At 43.9% G+C, this 15,176-nt stretch overlaps 1 protein-coding gene across 1 annotated transcript in view; it reads right to left on the reverse strand.

Moving 5' to 3' along the window:
* PKDCC (protein kinase domain containing, cytoplasmic) overlaps positions 1-15,176 on the reverse strand; it is a 35,137-nt gene that overhangs the window by 17,506 nt on the left and 2,455 nt on the right. The window contains 1 exon segment of the mRNA XM_057367671.1: positions 2,227-2,349. Within this exon segment, the coding sequence (XP_057223654.1) occupies positions 2,227-2,349 (123 nt within the window).

Here is a 15,176-nt window from a genome sequence, read left to right on the forward strand (position 1 = left end):
AGGGTCCTCTATGTAACTTATTAATCCAAATGTAGCAGTAATACGAATGCAGTTAAATACTGGATTTTTTTATTTCAGGTATTAAATAAATAACAGGTTTTGCCCAGTTTAGCAGACTTTTTACTGTTCATAAACAATCTTTGCTTTCTATTAACATACAATGTTAAGGGCATGTGCATTGAAGTAGTCAAAACCAAATTCAATCTTGGGCATAAACAACACACTCAGGGGAGAACCCCAATGCACCTTTGGTAAGAAACCTGAGCAAATCTGAATTTACCCCTCACAGACCCTTCACTTGTGGGACATTAGAACCATCTCACGCTTCTACATAACCCTGCTCCAGGTTGACCTGACAGAAACATCCTTCTCCTACTTACAGGATACCACAGTTCACATGGAGATGTTTGTAGGTGCAGACAGGCCTGCTTATGGGGAGCTAAACTTGACCACTCTTTGCTCCCTTTGGAAGGACACAGAACTCAAGCGTCATCCTGAAATACAGTGTGTAGAAAAAGTACATCCAGCCMAAGCTAASYCATAAYATAYGTATCTTCGTGTGCCCACAAACCCRKAATTTAGCTTGAACAAAACCACGGGTTGTCATCCAAAATAATTGCCTTTTCTCAATGCCAAAGAGCCCTGCTCCTGCACCAGCAACTTCTGTGACCAACCCCAACCCTGTGCAGACCTGTCACAGGCTGGGACTGCAAATGCCCCCTCACAAGCTTTAAACACACAGGTGAAGGCTTTCCKCTGTGTCACACACTCAGCTTACTGCTGAGTCCCTGCACACACGAGAAAATTATCATATGCAGGAATAACATACTGGATTTGTGCAGTCACTTTAGGACTCGACCACAAACAAGTCTCACATATCAAGAAGACACAGTTTTATTTCTTTCCTTCATTACACAAACTAATGAGCATGACATTATTTAAGAGTTCATTACAGTGGTCAYAGGAATGTTTCACCTGTAATTCCACCTTTGTGAATCAGCTCAGCATCTTCATTTAATTCTCCTTTATCTCCCTTTGCAACTGCTCACTCAGAAATATCCACACTGGAAGGAAACTTCTCTGTTTATTACCCATAACCGAACCTATCTCCTGGTCATTTATTTTGACCRTAATTGCTATCACAGTCCATTATTTGCATTCCCTGGATGAGATGAGCTAAAGGCAGGTGGTCCTGTGTTTTGGGAACCCCGGTGAGTACCTCTACTGCTTATCAAGACCGTACTTCTTTCAGGAAAAGGGAGCTGAAGTTTAGTGCAGGGAACACCCTTGCTCCAGCTGTATGAGTAAAATAAACCCTCCCAGAGAACATTCCTGGGCACAGAAAGTTAATCCCATATGCACACTGGCCAGCATGGTCTCTGGCTGAGTCTGACCAGCACCGAGGCYGTTCTCCTGCAGTGTTCCCAGGGACAGTGGCCTGGGGAGCATTTCCAAGAGGCATTCTGCTCTCAGCCTGTGGAGAGTACAAGAATGCAACAGCACAGCCGTGGGCTGCACCTTGCTCTTTCCACTCGCACATCACTCAGGCGCACTTTTTGTTTTCTGGCACAGATGTAGCCAAGCAATCCAAAGTGTTTCAGATGGATATTGCTGCTGCCTTTCAGCATCCTAGGGAGTGAACCTCAGACAGYGACACATCCCCACATGCACCAAGCGAGACAGCGCTGTCTTGATCAAAGCATTGCTACAGTCTGGCTTCATTTTKGACAAATTAAGTGTGACCTTCGTGCTCCTGGTAAATTGCCAGCGCAGTGGACAAACTGGGTTTGAGGTTTATGTACGTTTATTTCACTCTTTCCCCAGGAAAAAAAGGAACAGAGCAGGAAGCAGTAGAAAACAATTATAAAACAAACCTATGATAAGGATCAGGAGACAAATGTAACATCCTTCTATTGTTWAAATCCCAGTTGCAGAGCACAATGCCAAAAATCCTGGGCCTCAAGCTTTACACAAGTAAGAAATGTTTCAAGATATAACCATATAACTGGTTACAATTAGATAACATCAACAGACAAAATAACACAATATCTTCAACACCACAGAAGGGGCGTACTAAATACTGCTTCTAAACCAAGATAGAATCATATGCAAAACAAACATTAAATAAATGTGAATTGYGCTGAAGAGTACACAACCCCTGCTTCATAATACTACTTTTCTATTTCTCGCTCTCCAAAAAATCCTTACAAAACAGTTGTTACTCACCCGAAATCTGTCTTCCCAGGAAGTCTGTAAAAGCTGAATCATCTCTAATGGCGAGCCCAGTTCAGTGATGGTCGTCAGCGTGTCTGGGATGTCATTGCTGTCCTGGTAGCAATACCCATAGAGCTGAAAACAATCACAACCAGGCAACATCAGTATAATCCACCTTAGCATGTGAACTCCCAAAAGAGGCTGTGAGCAGGTTTCCTGGCAGTATTTATGATCCTGGAGGGARCCCATGCTGGAACAGCCTGGTCCTGAAGGACTGTGCCCAGTGGCAGCGACCCGCGCTGGAACAGCTCACGGAGAACTGTCACCCATGGGAAGGACTCAGCACTAGAGAAGTTCATGGACAACTGCCTCCTGTGGGAGGGACCCCACACTGGAGCAGGGGAAGACTATCAGGAATCCTCCCCYGAGGAGCAGAGACACAAAAACAGCATATGGTGAACTGACCACAACCCTCATTCCCAATTCTCCTGCACTGCTCAGCAGAGGAGGCCAGGAAATGGGGAGTGAAGTGAAGCCCAGGAAGAAGGGAGGAGTGGGGGGAAGGTGCTTTTAAGATTGGTTTTATCTTTCATTACCCTACTATAAAACTAAATTAATTTTTCCCTGAGTGTTTTGCCCATGACAGTAATTGCTAAGTGATCACTCCCACTCCTCATCTCGACCACAAGCCTTTTGTTGCATTTTCTCTCCCCTCTCCAGATGAAGAGGAGAGTGAGGGAGCAGCTTTGGTGGGTACCTGGCACCCAGACAGGGTCAACCCATGACAAATGTATAAGACCAAAAATAACAATAATAATAATAATAATAATAATAATAATAATAATAATAATAATAATAACAGAAAGTATCTATGAATGCAGAAACAGAAAACTATCTGAGCAAAGGTAATTTAGCCTATCTAATACCTGACTAAATAGTACTGATTGTATGCTTAAAAAGTATTGTAAAATTGTTTTGACATTTTCCATAGGACTTCTGTTTGTGCCTTGAGTGGCAATGTGTATTTCAATGACACAGCACCCAGAAAAGAAACTGAAAAGCCAACATTTATCTTTTTCCAGCCAGAAACTGCCTCTTACTATTCCTGATGAATTTCTGTGTACAGTATCATTAAAGCAGGGCAAATACTCCACAATACTATTTGCCAGTAGCTTCTACAATTTAAAAGCATTTAAATGGCAATTTCAGCCATACTCCAGCTTCTTCTTTTATTTGCTTTCCAAGGATATTTGAATGATTTCCACTTGCACAAATAATTGCACAAGAAGAATATTTRAAGACTGTGGAGGAGAGATTGTCTTGCTTTATATGGAGTGGGACAATGTCTGAAGACTGAGGGACAGGCTTTTATGAACTCCCTGCCAAGCCCTGGCAGAGAGGATGTTAAATGAGCCTGATAAGGATCTGATCGCAGCTTTCCAGCCAGAACAGCATGCACATGAAATAAAATTAAATGTAATCTCTTCCCCCAGTCAAATAAAACATACAGTAAAAGGGTCGGTGTGAAAACGCAGCGTTAAAAAAATGCCGTCGCTATTCCTCCACTGCCTTCTCCTGAGCAATTTGATTTTTCAAACCTCTTTTAGTTTTAAAAAGCTCAGGGAAGATGACCGAGGGTTCCTCTGTGCTGAGGGCACTCGGATATGGCCCTGCAGAGGAAGCCAAGCTCAGGCAGACCAGAAGAGGGATTGATCCCAAATCATGAGGAAAGCAGAGTGCCATGACCAGAGGGAGCAGGCTGAGGCTGGAGCAGATTGCAGCACACAGCACATTCTTACGGCTTGTGACCTCCCCAGGCAGAACAGCAAAGACCAGGCTAAAGTCAGCAAATACGGGATTTGTTATGAACCATGCTGCTAGTTTTGACTGTAGCTGTCTATGTTTAAAGGAAAAAAGGGTGCCAAAAAATGTAAAAGAAGTAAACAATTTTTCTTTTTGGTGTAAAAATGGCACTGTATTTCAAAACAGCTGCTTAAACACRGACATTAACCTAAACAAATAAAAAAAGAGCTAGAAGATTTTATTTTAAAACATGCCAAAAAGAGAATTTGTGATAGATGCTGATTCGAACATTTGAAGTAATGGAAAATGGACCCTTTGTCTTGACTTCCACAACCATGACAAAGATATCGACAGCAATAATTTCACAACCTAGAGCCATTCGGACCTGACTGAGGTTTTTTCCTTATCATCCGTGACATCATTTTTGTGCAGTTTATTGCCAGAAGTTAAACCTTCATCTGCTACCAACTATCTTAGAGAATCACATCAGCACAACTGTTGAAGCCATCTGTGCTAACCAAAAGTTAAATCAAATGAAGATATTTAATACAATATGCATTATTTTCTCAGGGAAGGTTGGATTCTGCAGTCCTTACTAGCTACAACTATACACCTCTCGTGTATGGGCACACTAAGGAGACAGAATGCAGCTCAGTAGGTTTGAAAACCCTCACTTCTGAGTGTCAAAATCTAGMCCCTGTTTATGTATCTTCTGCAGCATTCAGCTCATGTCTTTAGCACTGTAATACTATCCACTGGGAAAAAAGCCATAAGGGAAATTAGCAAGCAATCCTGACTGTGAAATTACAGTATTGCAGTAACTGCTGGCTCACAGTAACACTGAATTCAAAAAAGGTATCAGCCTCCATCACGCTGTCAGCATTTGTGAAAACAACACCAGGAATAGAAACACAGAAGACAAACAACAATTATCCATTCCTTCTGATTATACAAACACAATACATACATAYATTTACACAAAAAATATTGAAAAATCAGTCTTACTATCTACGTGCGTATGAACACGAGTAGAAATTAAATCACAGAACCTATTTGTGTCTATTGTATCTCAATCCATGAATGCCAATAGTAACAATAATGAGTTAGGCTTGCTCTCAGAGAGCAATTCTAATTCTTTCATTTCAGTGTCCAGTTTGTACCTTGGCAAAAGTCTTCATGGCCCAAGTGTCTGATTATATCTACAATCTAACCTGAGCTCTTTATTCATTTTACTTAAGTGAAACCTCTCCAGATACAGTGTTACTACATAATTATGTGAAGTTATAAAAGCACAGAAGTCTGAGATATAAGGGATTTATTGGGCCGCATTTATACTTTTCTAGATGAACTCCTGAAACTAAATGCAAAAATGCACATGTAATTACATGGCCATCTTTGAATGTGCAATTACCATGATTACAAACTGAGCAAGTCCCAGCAGCCAGTTAAGCATCTGAAATGGTTATATTCACCCCCTCCTGATGAACCACCACAGATTTTACAAAACACAGAATATATATAGATGCAAAATATTCCCAGGCAGCAATACTGAGGCCTTTCCTCTAAAAAGCTGACTTACACAATACAAGAAACAAATACAAGGGTACTACCCAAAACACTTTTTTTTTTAACTTCCTTTTGTTTTTGTCCAATCCACTTTAAGGTCACAAATGAGACAGAAYGGTTTGTATTCCCAGACAGTGAAGTAAGAAACAGATAGCTGGTGCATACAGTAACAAGAAAAATAACCACACRGGGAAACTGAATATAGCTGGAAGCAAAAGATGAGCCAAAATATCTCCTCTATCTGAAATTCTATTAGGTTGGACATCATTCTCAGCATCACAAAGCTACACTTCAGACATATTGAAAAGTGATGGTTTTCATACGCTTTTTCAGTATGGTTCCAATTAAATGAATGGAAAGAAATACAATCCCACATCTTTTTGCTATCTCGAGTCACTGCATTTAAATACCAACCCAATATATTTCTGTGTAGAATCTAATAGCAAACAGTCACGATACTGGATGCCTTTCTGTCTGTTTAGAAAAAATGTATGCCAGATATGAAATGTTGACCTGTTCTCACATCATGTGCCGTAATTCGTTTCTTTCAAGTAGCCCCGTTAACCAAATTATTCCCTCACCGTTTGGATTCTCTTGGCCATAAAGGCTCAGTCRTGCATTAGTCTTTCTGCACCCAAAATTCCCACTGAATCCCAACAGTTTTTAGGCACACTGGACACACAGGGTCAGCCCCTGTGAAAGTTACATGGCATTGTAGGAGCCTGTGTCCCTACAGCCGGCCAGTTCACCGCCCTTTACAATTCCCTTTTACTACAAATTATGGGGACAGAGGCGCCCCTTTCAGAGGAGCTGGGGCAGCAGGGGAGGCCAAAAGCAGAGGTCAGCCTCTACACAAAAGCCAACAAGCTTACTGAATAAAAACACAAAATAAAGAAGCTTATTAAGCTGTCATCAGCAGGGTAAGCCTGTGCAAATGATGAGCCCTCCTGCATTGGTGTAGACGCTCTGGCTGGACTTTCAGAAAAATAAATGTCAAACCAGAACCACTGCCAAAGTGTTACATTTCCTTATTTCCTTTATGGAGGATGCTCAGTCACAAACAGTAGGACCCACCTTTTCCAGATGATTCTCCAGCCAATTTCCCCAGCTGGGGCTCAGCTCCGCTGCTGGGGTGTGGCAGGATTGCTGAGGGCAAAATGCTCCTTTACAGACCATACCATTTCCCTAAAAATTACAACACATAGTGGGTATTTTTMTTTCTCTACAACTCCAAAAACTGGAAATTTCCCTCTCTTTTCTTTAATGAACATGAGATTTCYGTGAGTGAAGGAATGTGAACTTCAAATACTGTTACCAGCTGTAATATAAGTGACAGGCTCAACTGCATTGCACCAGAAGTAATTTTCAGAAACCTAAGTCTATTYTCTTTTAATTTGGACTACTATTCACTTTTAATTTTGACTACAGTAGGACCCAATTGGTGCCCACAATAGAAAAATGCAATTAAGTGCAATCACACATGTATGAAGAGTAACAGTAGTCAACACTTGACACAGCCCTTCGTTTCAAAAATATGGACACAGAGTTACTTAATCAAAACTGGTTGTACTGAGATTGTATTTTGTAGTGCTTTGGTGCCCGGGAGAAATAAAAAGCTCTTACTGGCCTTTTGATGAGCCATTTTCTTGAGCTGCTGCRTTTCAAAAGCAGGAGAGTATTTTAGAAGCTCTTGCTACTTTATTGCTAAGTTAATGTAACATTTCAGGCAAGCAGTCCTTGGATTCACCTCTCATCCTTGACACACTCAGTCCATCCCTGAAAGAGCAGAAATCCCCAGCACAGCCTGACACAGCTGTGATTCACCAATACCTGATTTGAGACATTTGTGCCACTCTAAGATTTATTAATCATGCATGTTTTAAAAATTTCCCTTCATTGCTGATGGTACATAAATATATAAATATCCATACATTCACACACATATGTTTGTGTATATTTGTGACATATGTCATACATGCCTGGTTTTATATCTAACATATACACAAAATATTTCCATCTATATTTTAAAACTGTTTATATATTCTGAAAATATATATTAAAATACTTTTATCTATAGCAAATCGGCCCAAAAGCACATGCAAACCTGTAACATGCAGGGAACCTGGAAAATGCAGGGAACTCAGCACCTAAACTTACTGAAGATATATCCAATGCCAACTTTGCTGCTATGGAATATATTGAGATGGCACACAAGAAGTAAATTKATTTTCTTCCATTGAAATATAGCAATCAAACCCTGCAAAGTGCTGAGTCTCACTGGGAAAAGACTTATACAGAGCATCCCCAGCATCATGCAGAAAGTTTTGAGTGGGACCCGAACTGTGTGCTGAAAACTGTGAGGCAGGATTTTGTCTGCTGCTGAATATTGGAGCCAAGAGCAGGAGTGGGTGATTCAAATAATAAACTCTAAATTCACAGGTCTAGGCCTAGGCTTTATTTATAAATGTATTAGTATGGTCAGCACTAAACTCCAGAAGAAAAACTCCAGAAGAACTAAAAGGCGCAAGAATCTCATTCCTGGCACTGTTACTAAACGTTTTCATTAACAGAAAAATTGGAATGTAGCACATAGATACAGACACTGTGTGTATCCACCCATATCTGCTGGAATATCCCTAAAKGCCCACAGGTATCTCCATGTATTTTAATGTATATCTGTGTATACATATCCATGCACACCTGCTCTGACACACATTATGCAGGCTATAAACTTATGATTTAGTGACCTTATCTCCCTTTTACTCTTCCTGCTTTCCTTACACTCTGAAGTGGAAAATTCTTCTGCTGAAAACATTTACAGCGCTTTGAATTTGCATTGCACTGCACAAGCTCAAGGCCCAGCCCTGCAAATATTTAGTCACACAAGCAGCCTACTCTTGTAAAGCCTTCCAGTGAYGACAAATAGATCACTCATACAACCATGATTTCAATGGAAACAGGCTGATATCACTGGAGGCAGAGTTCATTATCTTGTAAATAGCCAGATCAGAAGCTCCCCTGACCTCCATCCACAGCCACTGGCATTCAGTTCYCCTGCACCACAAGCTTAACCCTTTGTCATGACATGGTTTTGCATTACAAAGCTGACAAATAGCCTCTGCACATCACATGTACAGAAAGACTTGTYTTGGATTCATTATGATAAATCCATCTGTATAATTCTTCTTTCTTAGGTATGAGTCATGTCATTTTGAACTTTATCATGGAAAGCTTTAAAAAAAGSTTGGAGTCTATCTGCAGCTACACACTCCAAGAAAAAGGCAAGTCTTTCCAAACTAACTTGTTCCAAATTTGGCCTAAAACAATATAAAATACCCATGTTTGGTGTCTATTACCTAAACTGAGCAGTTCAGCTGAGTGTGATGAAAAATAACAACTTCTTTAAAATTAGTCTAGAGTCAATATTAGTATTAGCACAGTGCCTGTGAGAACTGGTTCTTGTCAAGTTTTTCATGGCCATCACTCAAATGAAAAATGGCAACAGAAGTTAGATGCCACGGGGCATCYACCTGAGCCATCAGATGACTCTGTTGGTGCAAACATCCCTAAAAAAACATATTTTCAAGAGCCCAGCTTGCATATTTGATACGACAACTTCAAAGCCTGGGCTGCAGCTCTTCCAAGCACAGCGGGAGCTGATGCCTGAATCCATCAATGCTGTGTCCATGCAGGAGGGCAGAGGAGCAGAGCTATGCCAGCCCTGGTGTACCCTTCCAGGGGACATCTCCTCCTCCCTGGCAAACCAGCACATCCCTGTCCAAATAGAGAAGAAGACAGAGCATGTGCAAAAGGGCCAGAAGGATCTGATTCAAGGATAGGACAGGATAGGATATTTTAGTTGGTCAGTTGGAAGGGACACAAAATTATCATCTAGTCCAACRTGCTGGCCATTTCAGGGCTGACCAGAAGTTAAAGGATGTTATTGAGGGCACTGTTCAAATGCCTCCTTGACAYTGCTGGGGGCTTGGGGCAYTGACCACCTCTTGAGGAAGCTGTTCCAGTGTTTGACCACTCTTCCTCACATCAGATCTCAACCTTCCCTAGTRCAGCTTTGAAAAATTCCCAGGTGTCTCATCCCTCTGCACCAGGGAGAGCAGATTTACCTGGCTACCCCACATTATGGGGCAGGAGGAATGAAAGGATAAGTTACAAAAACCATGTGCTTTCCCTTGCAATTCTGTCCTGGTCATAACTAATTCCAGGCCARGATACTGATGGCCCGGAATGGCCTTGTGTTCATTCATTGTTCCTCCCAYGAAAAAAGGCAAGCAGCAGGAGAGAACTTGATCATACCCACAGCATCCTGCGGTGACCACTGATCTCTCCAAGCCACTGTACAGAAGAAGCAGTGCTGGGCTATCCTCAAAGAAACTGGATGARGTTGCAAGTCATCAACTCCCATAAAGGAGGCAGAAATCCAAACCCATCTTCTGGAATTACTTATGTGGCACATAAAACTGAGAAGCAACCATAGAAATCATTCAACAAATGATTGGGATTAGTTTTATGAATGCTACTTTCAAGAGGGACAATGCAGCCCTTTTAACTTATGTGATGACATGTGCCTTATGGAAAGCCATTCCTGCCAGCARCTTTGCAAGCTGAACACCCTCTGCCATCCCAAGGAATTCAGTGGGGGAAAAAAATACTATTTGGTGACTTTAGCATCAAGATGCACAGCTTGCCTTCCAGGGACAGGAACAGTTAGGAGCTGGTTTGCAATTGTATCAGCTCTACGYTTCCAGCAGCTCTGGAGTTCTTGTTAACAGATCCTTTCTTCACTCTTAAAAGTGCAGGATAACATCTGGGCCTTTTGGGAAGCGGTCTCACAATAAAGAAGCACTTTGTGTAATTCTTCTTTCCTCGCCAAACCGCATCTGTCTGCTCTCCCTGCCCTTCTCCACTCCAACCCCAGCTCCGTGGGGCTGTGGGGACATCTGTTAGCAGCAGCAGGCTGTCTCCATCGAGCCATCAGTAGGTGGCACTGCCTGCTTTTTTCTSTCACCCACACCAATGTCCAGCCCCAACATCTTGTGTCGACCCTCTCGAAGGGTGCCCAAGATATTTGGATGACTCATGGCCTTCAAGGTGCCCCCCACGGCAAGGTCAAGCAATGGATTGACTGGGACAAAGACACAGCTCCATCAGTGCTCACCAGGCAGCGCTGGTGGCAGCAATTTCCAGGGGGAGGAGGTGGCCAGCAAGAGGTGCCAACCTCTCCTGCCACAGACAAGAGATGGCAGGCTTATCTGTCTGGGAGCTGAGGTTCCTCTCATCCCAACAAAACAGCCACTATCAGCCTGGTCTTGCACCACGTGGCGGCCTCATTCATCTTTAACAAACCTGTCCGAAGAACTGCTCAACTGAGGTAATTAACAAAAACATTAGAAAACAGTCCCAGTCTAAAATGACCTCCCTAAATGCAKCAATCCTGTACGTGGGGGGCATGGGCAGAGCCCATCCAGCCCCAGCCTTAAAGGTTAGTTCTCATTAGGCACTTGGTTTTGGAAGGTTTGATCCCCAAGAGCTGGGAACCTCTGATGCCCCAATCAAAAATTAAGAATGACAAATTCTCCGTGTAGACACCCACCAGCCTCTATCAGCAACTGCAGCACTTTTCTCAGGCCGGTAGTTCCCAAAGTTCTGATGGCCAAAYTCCAGCCAGACACAGATCAAGACTTGTTGCTGGGAATCCTGCACCACTGTCACCACAAAAGGGATTCGATGCCCACCCGCTGGCAGCAGGGAAGCGGTCCCTGAGTAGCTGTTTCCACCACAGCACAATCTTCCCTTCCCCCCCTGCCTTCTGTGAAAACAACAGTGGATTCCTGCAAAAAGGATGGTGATGGACCAGACTTTCAAGAGTCCATACATTCCCTATGCAAATGAGTTTGCACTGGAAATTAATTGTATATTGACTTTCTTCAGACTTGGAAAGATAGTCTACTTCCACCTGGAATAAGCAAACCGTATAGAAAGCTTTATTATTTTAATTGTCCCATTAAAATTAAGAATGCCCTATCCAGCTTGGTACGCATATGTATAGGGAAACCATCAGGGTAAAAAAAGACTCTAATTATCACATGTAAAGAAAAGAAAATCCTGTTTAAAAATAGGTATTTAAAAATATTGTGATCGGCTAGCACATCTTAAGTCTACTTTTCAGCAGCAAGTGATGCATTATTTGCAGTCCATTTTAATTAATTAATTTTGCAAGAGACAAATATTCTCTCTGTAATCATGACCATCTTAAAAAAAAAAAAAAAGTTACAAATACAACAGAGCTAACAGAACCGATCCATACAGAAACTGCTCTGATATCTGGATGGTGACTTTTTAAGTGTGGATGGCATGTCAATATTTGCATCTACACATTTTAACTTCACACTAAAGCTAAATAAGCCCTTGTGTGGGCAGCCAGCAAGCCAGTGTCTTCCTTCAGCATCAGACAAAGTAAACCTTTTTTCCTGAGATTTTGTGTGTGTTTTTAAGAAAGCGGAAGCTTCTTCTTAAATGAATCACTGTGAATTCACACTGAAAGTGCTGATAAATAGCTGTCACGCAAATAAGCTTGCACTTTTCCAAACGTCTGCAATTTCAGACCTTCCCTCCTTTCTCTTCAGCAATCCAAACGAAGAAAGAATGGCAACACCCTTAATTCYGATACTCCAGAGCTATAATTACATTATTACAGTAAATCAAGCATCGCCTTTGTGTCACTGCAATTGTGCTCGTTGTTTGAAATTAACTGCAAATGGTTTGATTTTCTTTTCTTCCTCAAATATGGGCAGGGAGGAATTAAAGCACACTAAATCATCTTCCCCACTAAAATGCACARAAAGCCAGGATTCAGACAGCAGCATTTGAACTCTGCAAGAAAAGAAATCGCAGCACGGACTGAAAGGAAGAGATTGGGCACCGCATTTGACACAGAGCGACCGCAAAGCAATTAGCGGGCCACTAAATCCTCTGTTACAATAAATCAGTGACCCAGTTCCCCCTCTTCCCCGGTGCCCTTCATTATAAAATCAACTTTAATGAACTACCCCTCTCTTCCCCACTCCAAAGCAAATATATTTCCACTGCAGCCTGCACCTGCCCTTGGCAGCGGCTGCCGCCCCAGGGAGCCTCGGGCAGCCCCAGACGGCGGGGGCAAGGGGGGGCGATGGCCCAACGCTGCCCCTTCGTGCAAATGATGGGCAGAGCATGGAAATAAAAACAGGAAGGCAAGCTGCCTTCGCCTCAGCATTGCCTAATGTGAAACCACTCTCCCTCTCGCCGGTTTTCCGTGTTTCTTTTGCTAGACTTGATTCACCACATCTGCCAGAGCTGACACATCTGGCTCCTTCCCCAGGCGGAGGGCACGCTGGATATGTCAGCATGTTGTCTGAAGGCACTGGTACTTTCTGGTAAGAGCTCTTTCTCCCTCTATTATATATTGTACAACAATCAAGTCTTTTTTAAACGATGGCAAAAAAAAAAAAAAAAAAAAAAAAAAAAAAAAAAAAAAAAAAAAAAAAAAAAAAAAAAAAAAAAAAAAAAAAAAAAGCTGATTTTGACAAGAGACAGGCCAGAATGAGAACTGCTGAGACAGTAAAGAACAAGCCTGTTATCTTACAAACTACACTTCAGGCTGTCAGCTGCCAACGATTTACAGGAAAACCCCCTTTCCTAGGACCGAACCGACATGAAATTTTATTTTCAGCAAAAGAAACTCACGGACGCACTCACCGCCGCTGGTCCCTGCCCAGGACTGGGGATGCTCGGGAGCGGCCGGGAGGATTCCAGCTGAGGCAGGGCGGCTGCCGGCCGCCTGCGTGGATGCATCCCTTGGGTCGCTCCCGCCCACGCCCGCGGCGTGGGGAGGCGGAGGAAGAGCTCCCGCTCCCTCAAGCGGCCCCGGCTCGCCCCCAGCCCCGGGCGGGTGTCACCACCCTGCCCCATCCATCCCGGCTTCCCCGCCTGCCCCAGCCGGGGCTGCCCGCCAGCCCTGCCCTCCCCCGGCACGGTAGGGTGACAGGAGGGTGGCATGTCCTTCCTGCTATTTATAGCAATCCCCTCGTATTATTTGGGAATGCCGGCAGCTTCCGGGGAGCGGGGGAAAAGAGCACAACTCAGGTAAGAGGCAAAGGCAGGGAAGCTCCCGGCCCTCGCTGGCCCAGCAGATGTGATGCCGTGCCCTCGGCATCTGTAGCCAGTGCGGTCCTCCTGCTCCAATGAGAGCTGAAGAGCCTGTCAAAAGCCAGAGAAGGGTGGGGACCCTGGCTTCTGCCAGCAGCAAACCCTGGACAGTGAATTCTAAGCCCTGGGCCGGCTGAAAACAAGTTAAAAATCATGAATGCGGCCGATCCTGTCTGCGATTTTAACAGAGGCATAATCAATACATGTCGMGTTGTTCGCCGGTGCCCATTTCCCCCATCGGTCGTACGACTCCTGCGTGACACCAGACACTGCTCCCGGCCCACAGGACTGTCCCGACAGTGTCCAGACAGCGCCTGTCAGGTCGATATTTACCGTGGCCTCTCAAGGTAATGCCATATGACAYGTTTGGCCCTCATTCGGGCCGCAACACCCCGGCCCCGTGCGAGCCTACAACGCGTTCAGCAACAAACGGGGGTGACAACGGGGGCTCGGGATCTCCTGCTCCCGGCCTGGCAGCACCGCTGGGGCTGGCGCAGCAGGAGCGCAGGCGAAGGAAAACACAATGACAAAATCGGAGCGAAACTGAAAACATGTTTCTGATTTGAGYGTAATCTATTTTTAAATTGGGCGCAATGTAAATACGAAGCCCTAATTAACAGACGGGATTTTTGCCCATGAGAGCATTTTCCCAGCACGGAGGTTGGGCGTGTTTCTCCTGGCGCYGAGGGAAGTGCCTGCTCATCCTCCAGCTGCTCCTGTCCCGGCCCCCCYGCCATGGGACACCTCGCATCKTGCCTRCGGTTCCCCTTTAGAGTCCACCTGAAATCCCGGACCGGAGAAGGGAATTACTGTGGCTCCTCCACAGCATCCCGGACCAGAGAAGTGAATTACTGCGGCTTCTCCRAGGTTTGCTGGAGGGGTGGAGAGGGGCGCCGGGCAACTTCGGCAGCGCTGCCACAGAACACCCTGTCCGCAAATGCGGGGACAGCCAGCGCACCCTCCTTCATTTTTGTAAGGGGGACAGCTCCAAATTAATGCCAAATCAATCCTTCCAGAGAAGAAAACTACACACGAATAACACGGAAAAAAACACCAGTGCCTACCAAAATGACTCAGCTTCAGAAAACACATGCTTCAAGTTCAACCTGGCCAACTTGCTTACGCTGAGGGGAAAAAAAGAAAAAAAAAAACAAAACCAAAAACAATCTTGGGCGGAAAACAAAGTCCTCTCAGAGCTTTCCTCCTGTCAATACAACCAGTAAAGACGTCTGCACCCAAGTACAGCTTTTCAAAAAAACATTCATTACAGCATAAGAGGAGCAACTAATATCTTTCCTGGGAGCACAGGGTTTTGCGGTTTGGAAGTTGTTCTCCATTGGCATTATAGTTAGACCTGGCCAGAGGAGAGTATGGAAAAATGAAGGAGGAGA

This window comes from Malurus melanocephalus, unplaced genomic scaffold (assembly GCF_030028575.1).
Source record: "Malurus melanocephalus ecotype Western Australia unplaced genomic scaffold, MMel_1.1 scaffold_82, whole genome shotgun sequence".
NCBI lineage: Eukaryota > Metazoa > Chordata > Aves > Passeriformes > Maluridae > Malurus > Malurus melanocephalus.